At 43.8% G+C, this 12,642-nt stretch overlaps 1 protein-coding gene across 1 annotated transcript in view; it reads right to left on the reverse strand.

Annotated features, from left to right (window-relative positions):
* The window catches only part of LOC127646354 (protein disulfide-isomerase-like), a 42,312-nt gene extending 36,268 nt beyond the window's left edge, over positions 1-6,044 (reverse strand). Inside the window, exons 1-2 of the mRNA XM_052129913.1 lie at positions 5,753-6,044; positions 4,281-4,487 (exon numbers count right to left, since the gene is read on the reverse strand). Of these exons, the coding sequence (XP_051985873.1) occupies positions 4,281-4,487; positions 5,753-5,891 (346 nt within the window). The 5' untranslated portion in view covers positions 5,892-6,044. The remainder of the gene's footprint in view (positions 1-4,280; positions 4,488-5,752) is intronic.
* Positions 6,045-12,642: the final 6,598 nt, after the last annotated feature.

The following is a 12,642-nucleotide window of genomic DNA, read 5'->3' on the forward strand; positions in this document are numbered from 1 at the left end:
GTGCTCCTGGTAGCCCCACTCTGGAAAAACCAGACATGGTTTCCAGAGCTGGTACAGATGATGCAATCTGCCCCATGGCCGATTCCGCTGGAGGCAAGACCTCCTCGGACAGGCCAGCGGGATGATTCTTCATCCCCGCCCCGATCTGTGGGCCCTCCATGCATGGCCCCTCAACGGGTTCCCGAGAACCTCCCCAGTGGAGTTCTGAAAACCATTGCTGAGGAACGAGCCCCCTCTACGAGGCGCTTGTATGCCCAAAAGTGGAAAGTGTTCAGTGACTGGTGTGATACCAAGAGCTTGAACCCCAAAACGTCGCGAGATACCGAGTGTACTCGCCTTTTGCAGGAGCTGCTGGAGGTGGGCCGCACACCCTCCACGCTCAAAGTCTATGTGGCTGCCATAGCGGCGTCACACAATCCTGATAAAGGACATTCATTAGGAAAAAACGATCTGATCGTTCGTTTCCTAAGAGGCGCTAGGAGGATGAACCCTCCTCGCCCACCTTCGGTGCCGATCTGGGACCTGGCCACGGTCCTGGACGCACTCAAAGGTGCCCCGTTCGAACCTCTCCGAACCGTGCACCTCAAGCAGATCTCGCTCAAAACCACGCTCTTGCTGGCACTCGCTTCAGTTAAAAGAGTGGGTGACCTACACGCGCTGTCATCAAGCGCTGCTTGCCTGGAATTTGGACCTAACGACTGCAGAGTTGTCCTTAGGCCAAAGCACGGGTACATTCCTAAGGTGCTCTCTACACCCTTCAGAGCACAGGTGATATCTCTGGCAGCGCTATCGTCTTCAGCAGACGAAGGGGACGCAAATTTACTCTGCCCGGTCAGGGCGCTCAGAGTATATTTGGAACGTTCTGCCCTGTTCAGACAGACGGAACAATTATTCGTATGCTTTGGCAGCCGAACTAAGCGGTCTCAAAGCAACGAATATCGCGCTGATAGTGGATGCTATAGCGCCCTGTCATACCCCACTAAATAGCTCGCCTCTGGCCGGCTCGTGGAACATCACTTTGCTTTAAGGCTCAGGCACCCGCCTCTGGCTTATACAGCGAAGTCAGCACGCACGGCGTTTTACATTGGGTTCCCATAGCGTAAGCTACTTACGCAATAGGAGAGACCTCTCGATAAGGGAACGACTCTGTTACTAACGTAACCTCGGTTCCCTGAGAGAGGGAACGACTATTGCGTAAGCTGCCGTGCCTGTGCTTGGTCAGTCGCTTCAGTCGATTGAACCTAAAGAACCGGAATGACGGGATGCTCATTATATAGCCCTCATATGCTAATTTCAGCAGGCTATGAGCGCTGAAGCGGGCGCGCCCCATTAGTGGCGCGTTCTAAATCGCCCTGTCATTGGTTCGAGCAGTTGCCGCAGCACAGCCAATGACCGAGCTGCTTCGCTCATCACTGTCTGCTGTGCAGCTGCAATGCGTTTTACATAAAGACTTCAATATTTCTCGAGAACCGGAGTTTTCCCATAGCGTAAGCTACTTACGCAATAGTCGTTCCCTCTCTCAGGGAACCGAGGTTACGTTAGTAACCGAGTCGATTTATGCTCTACAGCAGTGCTTCTCAATCTTTTTTCAATAATGTACCCCCTATCAAATGTTTTCTCAGCCAAGTACCCCCTGACCGGCCCCAATAATTTTAGATAGAAAAAAAAGCTACGATATAGTGATGTGCCATCATTATGAGATTTATTAAACATTGTAAATGAAAAACATTTGCAATAATAAACATTGTATACAGTGTGCATATATATATATATATATATATATATATATATATGATGTGTATAACATTTAACTCAAAAACACTTGTAATAATAAACAACAAACTAAGTTGCACTTATAATTTAGTGCGAAACATGTGCTTGTGCTTCACTGAGGATCTTGGTCATCCTCGGGGGCAGGGAAGACACAGCAGTGATCAGACTTTTTTCCAGGCCCAGTCTGTTTCTCTGCTTTGTTTCGATCACAGTCATTGCAGAAAATGAAGCCTCACACAAATATGTGGATCCAAAGGGCAGTAGCTGCTGCAAAGCTTTTGCTCCCAGCTCAGGGTGCTCTTTTTTACACACACCCAAAACTGCGTTAGAGTGGAGTTTTCATATTTCATCCATAGGCCATAGTCAGATGACACATCCAAGAGTTTTTCCTGGTGACAGAGAGGGAGCTTGTTTCTGCTTTCTTCTGACAAAAGAAATGGGTTTCTCACCCAACTGAGCTGTGGAGATTTCCCCTCCATGGCAGGAAAGTATGAGTTAAAACTCACAATCAGGTTGGCCAAATGTTCTTCTATGATGGGCTTCACTGGTGCTCTCTCCACATCTTCCCTGGAGAGGAAAGCATCCACCTGAGAAAAGCAGGTGAGATCCCCCTGTACACATGCCCATTTCCACAACTCTGCTTTCTTCAGAAAACCACCCACCTTGTCATACAGGTTCAGAATGTGGGTGTCCTTGCCCTGCAGACACACATTCAGCTCATTTAATTTGCTGAATATATCTGCCAGATAGCACAGCTTTGCAAGCCAATCTATATCTTCAAACAGGGTGGCATATGGAGATCTTTGCTCTGACAAAAAGGTGTGCACCTCCGCCCGTAGTTCCAACAGCCTGTTCAGTATCCTCCCTGGAGATAGCCAGCGCACTTCTGTGTGTAGCAGCAGTTGTGTGTGTTCAGCTCCTATGTCCTCACAAAGGCGGTGAAACAGTTGTGCATTGAGTGGCCTTGACTTAATAAAGTTAATCACTTTAATGCTGTCATTCAAAATGTCATGCAACACATGACTTATATTTTTGGATGCCAGTGCTTCCCTGTGTATGACACAGTGATTCCACTGCACTTCAGGATGTTTATTTCTAATAGCGCCATGAGCCCTTTAACACGCCCTGTGATTGACGCAGCTCCGTCAGTGCAGACACTCTTGCAGTTTCTCTGGTCCAGCTCGTTTTCAATGAAGAAATTATCCACAACATTAAAAAGGTCCTCTCCTGTTGTTTTTCCATCTAAGCTCTTGCAGAAAAGTACATTTTCATAAATGTCGTCGATATCCACATACCTCACAAAAGCAATGAGCTTCCCACTGACATCGGTCGACTCATCAAGCTGTAGTGAAAATGCTTCGCAAAGTTTTCCCACAACTTGTTCAACAATATCCGCTCCCATTCTTTCTATTCTGCGGAAACGGTGTCATTAGACAAAGGCACCGCTTTTAATTTATCCGCGGCATTTTTGTCCAGCATTGTCTCAGCTAATACAACAGCGGCTGGGAGTAACAGGTCCTCAGCGATCGTGAACGGCTTTTTTGCTTTGGCTACGAGCAGTGACACCGCATATGACGCCTGTAGTGCTTTGGCTGATGTTGTGGAGACTTTTCACATTGTTTCCTGCGATGATCTAAACTCAGCAAGTTTTCTCTTGAAAAATTCTGGTGGCTTTCCAACATGACACTGATGTTTGGTGCTGAGATGTCTCTGGAGGTGCGCCAGTTTCATCGAGCTGTTAGCTAGTTTCTCCCCACATAAAAAACACAATGCCTGGGGAGGGTTGCCGTTTGTTGCCGTGAATCCCATCAAAATATACCCCTCCTGATATTGACAGTATTTTGTTGGCTCCACTTTGGCTTTCTTTTTTTCTTCATCCTCCACTGTAGTATTACTACGTTTTAACCAAGATTTGTTTGTTTGTTTTATAGTAAAGCAACTGGCTTCCCGCTCGGCATGATTCAAATTCTTCTCTGATTTAACGTTAGGTAGTTTACAATCAAATTTAAAATATAAACATTTTATTTAAAAATGTGGTTTGCATAAACATTTTATTAAACTTATTTTTGTATGATATTTTTAGAAATCATGGATGATTTTGTATATCTTCTAAATTAATTTAAATTAATTTAAGAATTAATTTTTTTTTTTTTTTGAATAAATCTCACGTACCCCCTACAGTACCGCAACGTACCCCTAGGGGTACGCGTACCCCCATTTGAGAATCACTGCTCTACAGTATAGGAGAAGGTAAATGCACAATTACACTGTGGCAGTTCTAACCAAAACAAACCAGCAAGAAGTGGACATGTAACAGTTTGTACCCTTACAGACTTTCTTCTATCTAGTTTTGAAAACCTAAAACAGATTTAGCTTTATTTAGGGTTCTGGAATGCCCAGATACAACTGCTGCATAGAAAACTGTTCCAAAGTATAATAAAAGCAGATAAAAATCTAGTAGATAAAATACAAAGAGGACTGTAGGAATAGTATCACGGACATCTCACCAGAGTACTCCTTGGGGTTCTCCTTTTCTCCTCCCTTGAAGAACTTGATGGTGGGATACCCTCGAACACCAAACTCCTGAGCAAGCTCAGACTCCTCTGTGGCATCTACTTTAGCTAGTTTGATGTCTAAGCCTTCTGCTTTCAGCATACCAGCTGCTTTGGCATATTCTGGGGCCAGGGCCTTGCAGTGCCCACACCATGGTGCATCTGCAACAAGTAATTGTTTAATTAGTGCAAAGAGGCATTAAGTTGAATGATAGGCCTGGGAGTAATTTTGTGTGTAGAGATTTAGCATGAACCATTTATTTACCCCACAACAAATATAATTTTACATACGTAAAGATCGACAGGTGATCGACATGACCAAGCAGCATTTTTTTTTTTATGACTGGGTGTTCAGATACAGTGAAACTGCTTGAACCAAATATGTAGGTCAGAGTTATTAACCTCAAGTTCCTCAATTCATGGTGACTAATTATGTGCCATGTTGTAAGACTCAAGTCCGAAGGTAATGGCATGGCACCCATGTTAATAAATCAATTTAATACATTTTTATAAAATGCTCCTAACAAAAATAATGCAGGAACACATTACTTATGCACTAATTTTATTGTTCAGAAATGTGTTTTAATGTCCTTTAGATGTAGTGCAACCTACGTTCTTGTTCTTCCAAAGTACACGTCAACCTAGCTCTGGGGGTACGTAGAATGCTACGTACCCCCAACGCCTTTCTTGTCGTGTATCACGCCTCTTATGACGAAACACTCGTTTGGGTAACTTTAGCCTCCATCACGTACCTACATAAGCATATGCTTGAGAGCGGCCAATGAATGTAAACCGGGACAACATCGGTTAAAAGCCCAAGAGCTCCACCATACACAAGCTTGATGAATAGGATTCATTTTAGAAACTCATTCATGCTTCACCGTGGCAACATTTAAATCTCAGTCGAAAATAAACCGCCAGAAAATCGAAAAATTACCTTAAGTGCATATGTTAAAGATAAACAATATATATATATATTCAGAGCTTAAGTTCAGATCACCCTGGACATGGACTTTATACCACAAACTTATAATGGGTTATCCACTTGTACGGATTTTCTTTACACTTGATGTCACTATATTGTTAAGACGCAGGCCTTTAGAGTGAGCGGCTTTGAAATTTCGCTCAAACATTACACAGCACCGGTTTTCTCAAAGGTGTTCTTGCGCGTTCCTTTGAGATTTATTACGAAACATCGTGATATGGGTAATACACCTCCATGTTACAACAGTAGGAGTTGAAACCATGAACTCATAAGACCTATTTTCCAAGTACGGAGGTAAATGTGTCTAATGAAGAATTAAAAAAAATAAAAGCGCCTGAGATGATGGATAGTTTCGGTTTGCATTCTCCGTGTAAACAAGATCATCGCATTAATCACATACGTATGCATGGCAAAAAGTCGAACAAAGATGTGGACTACTTACAAAACTCCACGAGTATGTTGGGGTAAGTTTTGAGTGCCTCCTCGAAGTTACTTTTCTTCAGTACGAGCACGTCCTCCTCCTCAGGGATGTCAGCAGCGCTCACAGCGGCAAGCGCGCATACAATCAACAACTTAATCATCTCTGATCACCTTCAGGCGTGCAAACTAATCTTCAGACCGTAATGGGAAACTGTTAGCGTAGTGGATTTTATTTCAACACAGTCTGAAGTGTCGCTTGAATTTTGTGTCTACCACTAATAACGTGGCAATGTGCGCAGGAAATAGAGAGGACAGCGGTGCTGCGCATGCGCATTTACGAGACCGAACGATATTCGTGTAGAATTGTGAGTGGACCGCGCCGTCTCCTAGCACCTGGAAGTGAATCGGCTTCTTCTACTTCTGTGGATATTCTGGAAGGTTGCAAACCAACTAAAAGTGTGCATACCGCTGCCTACTGTGCTGAAGTGTGACGAAGATGGTAATAAGACGATTTCCTATATTCTATGTTTCAGACTATTGTTTCTCAATAATCTTATTATCGCTTTTATTATTCTGCCAGTTTCTAATCTGATATGCTTAAGGTGAATTATGTGCATCCTGAAGCTTGTAATTCTCTTATAAGTTATATTCGTTCCTGTTCATACTCGGTACTCTTAATTAAAACAAGTTCCACAGTTTCCATTACCTGACATTTTTCCACATAAACCTGTGTTGTGTTTGCCCTTGATGCGACCCATTCTTAATCTTGTGAGTATAATATGATCCTCTCTATTTAAGTTATGATTGATTGTACTTTGTCTTACATTACTTACTATATTATATGAAAATGTCTGCCATTCTGACATGTTTTCCAATACTTCTGCCATTTATTATAGCAAGCTTCTTGAATCAAATGCTTTAATTCTGCCCTTACATTGACTGTTATTTTTCGATTCCCACCACGTGTGCTGGCACCCACATAAAGTGTACCAAATTTACAATCTACCTTAATCTATATAAAATAACCAATATTGCTGTCAAGATATCACTTCGACATGATTGAGATGTTTGAAGGCTTAAGAGTGATTCCATTGAATCCTAGATTACAACCTTATCTGGCAACTTTCTCAACCCAGCCAAGTCCCATCTGAATAGCGACTAACTCTGCAGTGTACACTGTTGTCCCATCCGTTAACCTCCTAAAGTTTCCAATTTTAAATTCTGAGAAATAAAATGCTGCACCTGTTCGTCCTGAATAAGGGTTTTTTGAACATCAGTGTACACAGGCAAACATGCATAATGAGCAGTAAAGTATGTTCGAATGTTAAAGCTTTTATATCACTTCCACTCTCTCTTTTTGGATTCTGTCATGTAATTTTCAGGATACATTTCACACGACAACGATATACTAAAAACGGAAAAGTTTTTCCTTTGCGTTTTTGAAAAGTTTCGCGTTCTCACGGATCCGTGAAAACAACTAAACACGCTGTAATATGCATGCCTGGCCAGTAGTTGGCGATGTCACTTTGTAAAGCAACAGTACGCTTCTGCGCACATTAGCATTCTTTTTTTTTATTTTTATTTGGTATCAAAATCACACAATAATCAAATACAGAATGACAATAACAATAATTGCAATAAAATCAGTAAAAAAAAAATATATATATATTAATACAAAATATTACAAGGATAATATTTCAAGGCTTTACAACAATCTATAGTCTTTTTTGCTTTAGTGTTCCTTACACCCTCCAATGCTTTAAGATACTGACAAAGCTCAAACTTAAATTGTACAAAACTACGTGTACTTTTTGACCAACAACATTTATGAATGTGATATTTCCCTAAAATAATAAATAAATTAAGAACAAAAAATAATTATTTTCTAAAGGCTTATTGTAAAAAAAAAAAAATATTTTTGTCCTCCAAAGTAATATTAGATCCAAAAATCTCCTTAAAAAAAGACCTTAAAGTCCCACCTGGACAATTTAGTGCAAATGCATAAAAAAAAAGATGACAAATACTCTCTTCATTCAAATTACAAAACACATATTTCAAATCAATATCTTTCTTAAATCTTTTTATAACCTGATTTACTGGATAAATACAATGAATAATTTTAAATGAAATCTCTCTAATCTTATTGATGACACAGTAGCTCCTGGAAACCATAAAAGCCTCACATAAGCATTCTTCCACAGAGTGGTGAATACAAACAACGAGGATGGCGAAAGCATCGAGCAATTTTGTCTGGACGGATGATTTGGTTGCTTTATTACTTTTCTTTTTTCTTGCATTTTAACAAGAACAAAACATAATTTACATACAATAGTACATATAAAATGCCTTTCTTTCTGTATTTTTTTATTTTACATTTATTTATTTTTTTACCCTTGACATGGTAAAAACAAATAATAAATAAATGTAAAATAATAAATGAAAATACAGAAAGAAAGAAAGGCATTTTACAGAAAAAAATTACCTATTAAATAGCTGTAAAGTTTTCCTTGCTTTTAAGTTTTTACTTTTGGATATTGTTTCTAAATATATTTTAACATTGGCATTTTTCCATTCCATTTGACTTTATGAATATAATAACGGGCCATTATAATAATTAAATCAATTCTAAACAAAATATTTGTATCACCATCAAATGAAAAACATTTTAGCATAACATCAACTTCTTCAAAGTAAACAAGAATCATAACTTTTCCTTGTAAATAATTATTGAGTTCTTTCCAAAACATTTGGATCTTGGGACACTCCCAGAATAAATGAATAGGCCAAAATAGTCTCAGGGGAAATTTTTACAAAAAACACAAATATCTTCCATGTTCACTTTAAAACACACCACAAGTAACTTCACTGGGTAAACACGATGGAAAATGTTATATGAAACCTCTTTCACGTTATTTGTGATGCAATACTTATGAGGTGTCATCGAAATTTTACTCCAATCAAGACATTTTTTTTAAATAGAGAATTCCAATGAGTAGTAACAGAAAGTATATTTTTAGATTGAAGAAGAGAACACAAGAAAATATTATTACATCCAGAACTTGTGAAATCCTTGCCCTGCAACTTGATACAAGCAGTAAATTCTTCAACTGTTTGTAAAGAATAATTATTATTACATTCTAATAGCCTAAAAATTTCCTGAAAAGTTATATATATGAACAAATTCAGGATAACTGTATAAAACACCATCCTTTTTTACAACTGTTTGTGGTTGCTTTATTACTACAAGACTTGAGCAGCCTGCCATTGTAGTTTTGAATGTTTTTATTTTTATTTTTTTATTATTTGAATGAAAATACAAAGAAGCCACAGTAAACATAAAACTTAATACATTCCGTCAAAGCTAAATAGCAGCACAAACAAAAAATATGCATAATAAACCGAGGTAAATGACCAAAGGTTAACATAAAAAAGGATGTTAGTTTTTCCAAATAAAGTTATACTGAAGTTGGTTAATATCTTTTGTCCACCTGTCAGAGATACTTAAAGAGTATGCTGGCTAAATAAGCCTAGAATGAGCTTCTGTTTTCTGTATGAGAATTCTACCAAAAATAGAAATATCCCTTTGTAACGTCTAGGTTACGTATGTAACCTCTGTTCCCTGATGGAGGGAACAAGACGTTGTGTCGAAGAAGCGACACTAGGGGTCTCTCCTGAGCGCTGAATATACCTCTGATCTATGAAAAATGGCCAATAAGAGTATTTGCATACCCCGCCCCCAGACATATGGGTATAAAGCCGGGGAAATACGTTTAGTTCATTCAGGATTTTTCTGAGGAGCCGGAAATGGTCCGGCCACAACAGTGGCTCGGCTCAGCGATGTGGCGGGGAGGACACAACGTCTCGTTCCCTCCATCGGGGAACGGAGGTTACATATGTAACCTAGACGTTCCCCGTCTGTCGCTCACTTCGACGCTGTGTCGAAGAAGTGACACTAGGGGTCCAATTTAAATCACACCATGCGCTGAGCCGTGTACGTGTACTGCTGACACAGGAGCGGGCAGGTATTTTACGTGCAAAGGTGACCAGCTGAAGTCAGACTGCACGTACCCTTCCCCAATGCCCCATAAAAGTCGTCGAAATCCTTCTAGTTATGCTAAACGGGAACAAGGCGACACTTGCCAACCTGGGAACGGGCCGAGCCTAGCTGGGCCTCTTTTCTCTCTATGTTTCTTGCATAGAGCCAAACGGCTGGGGCCCTTACACGCATCGTGGGGAGGGGGTCTTACCCAGTTTCCTATTCTTTCAGGGGGAAAAGACCCTGCGGAGACCACACCTGCCCAGGAAGGGGGAGGTAAAAGTGGCAAAATACATCACATGGGCCACTAAGGTCACATGTGGAAAAATGGCATGGTGGTAGATCCAGCTTCAAGGAGGGGGGAGTTGCTACAACACAGAGACTGGAGGGCAGCTGGAACTGCCTAAGGGAGATGCGGGTCCACTCGTAAGGGGACCGTACCACAGAAAATACACACAGGAGGAGTCCACGCAGGAGTCCCGACCTGTGGAGCACCTATTCCAGTACAGGGTAGATTTGAGTACCCACAGTGGATTGGGTCGACGAATTCCTCCACTGAATTGCGGACCCACAGGGCTAGGGGGGAGTCATCCAGTGATCCGAATGAACGGGATCTCCTGAGAGAGAAGGCACACAGTTTTACCTCGGCCGAGGGAAAGGGTGCTAGGTGCAAGCGATCCACCAGGTCAGTCCATCAGCGTGTACCGAGTTCTACCGGCTCAGACCTGAGAAAACACAGGAGGATACTGACTCAACCCTGAGATTGTAAAATCTCGCAAAAGTATTAGGTGTTGCCCAACCCGCTGCTCTACATATGTCTGCCAGGGAGGTGCCTCTGGCCAGTGCCCACGAGGATGCAATGCTCCTTGTTGAGTGTGCTCGGACCCGCAAGGGGGGGGCCACGGGCTAGGTGTGATAGGCCAATGAAATGGTGTCCACCACCCAGTGGGAAAGCCTCTGTTTGGAGACAGCGTTCCCTTTCCGCTGTCCACCAAAGCAGACAAAGAGCTGCTTAGAATGTCAAAAGCTCTGCGTGCGGTCCAAGTAGATATGCAAAGCACATACAGGACACAGCAACGAAGGGGCTGGGTCTGCCTCCTCCTGGGGCAGCGCTTGCAGGTTCACTACCTGGTCTCTGAAGGGCGTGGTACGAACCGTGGGCACGTAGCCCGGTCTTAGGATCACTTGTGTCTGCCGGACCGAACTCCAGGCAAGTGTTGCTGACAGAGAACACTTGCAGGTCCCCGACCCTCTTGATGGAGGCAACGCGATCAGCAGGGCAGTCTTTAGTGAGAGGGCCCTGAGTCCAACTGATTTTAGCAGCTCGAAGGTGGGGGGGGGTCTCTGAAGGCCCGAGAGGAAAACTGAGAAACCCTAGGAGGGGAACAGGCTTGGCCTGGAAGGATTTAACCTTCGGGCGCCTCTTAGGAACCTGATGATTAAGTCGTGCTTACCTGAAGACTTACCGTCTACTGCGTCGTGGTGAGCCGTGATAGCAGCAACATACACCTTCAAGGTGGGAGGGGACAGCCTCCCCTCCAGCCTCTCCTGCAGAAATAAGTGCACTGACCTAACTGCGCACCTCTGTGGGTCTTCAGCCCGGGAAAAGCACCAATTTGCGAACAAGCGCAACTTCAGGGCATACTTTCAGCTAGATCTTCCGCGTCCCATCCAGGGGCCAGACGTGGAGGTTCCAAAGGTCTGGGTGCAGATGCCAGAGCGTGCCCCGTCCCTGAGAAAGAACGTCTTTCCTCAGCCCCGGATTCGCCAGGGAGGGGCTGTCGCGAGGAGTACGAGGGCCGAGAACCAGGCCCAGGTGGGCCAATAGGGAGCCACTAGGGTGACTTCCTCCTCATCCTCCCTGACCTTGCACAGCACCTGAGGGCCAGCTGTGTGCCAGTGCGTCTGTATGGGCATACCAGAGTGGGGAGGTCTCTCGGGAGGCAAACATGTCTACCTGGGCCTTGCCGAATCGTTCCCAAATCAGCTTGACCGACTGGGGGTGAAGCCTCCATTCTCCACCGGGCAAGGGTTGTCGTGACAGCGCATCCGCTACCACATTGAGGTTGCCGGGAACGTGAGTGCCGTGCAGCAACTTGAGACTTACTGGCTACAAAGGAGGAGACGACGGGCAAGTCGTGACATGTGGTGGGAGCGTATGCCGCCTTGGCGATTTATGTAAGCTACCGCGGTGTTGCTGTCTGACCTGATTAGGACATGTTTGTCTCAAACTAATGGGAGAAACTTCCGCGGGGCAAAGAATACAGTCAGCAACTCTAGGCAATCGATGTGCCAGCGCAGCGGGGCCCCTTTCCAATGGCCCGCGGCTGCGTGCCCATTGCACATGGCCCCCGGACCCAATTTGAAGGCGTTGGTCGTGACCAGGACGCGTCGGGACACCTGCTGCAAGGGGACTACTCTCCGCAGAAAGCAGAGGTCTGTCCAGGGTTTTGACGTTTGGCGCCATGCTCATCTCGTGACTCGAGTCTGGGGCCAGTGCTGAAGCGGTCTCATATGCATCAACGCCAGCGGCGCAGCAGCCGCGGAGGATTTCATATGCCCCAGGAGCTTCTGGAAAGGTTTTAAAGGGACCGCCGTGCCCGGCCTGAAGGAAGCGAGGCATTTTAGCACTGACTGCACGCGCTCGTTGGCGAGCCGCGCTGACATTGAGACGGAGTCTAACTCAATGCCGAGAAAAGAGATACTCTGAACCGGGGTGAGCTTGCTCTTTTCCCAGTTGACCTGAAACCCCAAACGGCTGAGGTGCCTGAGCACCTGGTCTCTGTGAGCGCATAGTAACTCTAGGGGCCAGAATGAGCCAGTCGTCAAGGTAATTGAGTATGCGAATGCCGGCTTCTCGAAGCGGGGCAAGGGCT

This window comes from Xyrauchen texanus, chromosome 7, assembly GCF_025860055.1.
Source record: "Xyrauchen texanus isolate HMW12.3.18 chromosome 7, RBS_HiC_50CHRs, whole genome shotgun sequence".
Lineage (NCBI taxonomy): Eukaryota > Metazoa > Chordata > Actinopteri > Cypriniformes > Catostomidae > Xyrauchen > Xyrauchen texanus.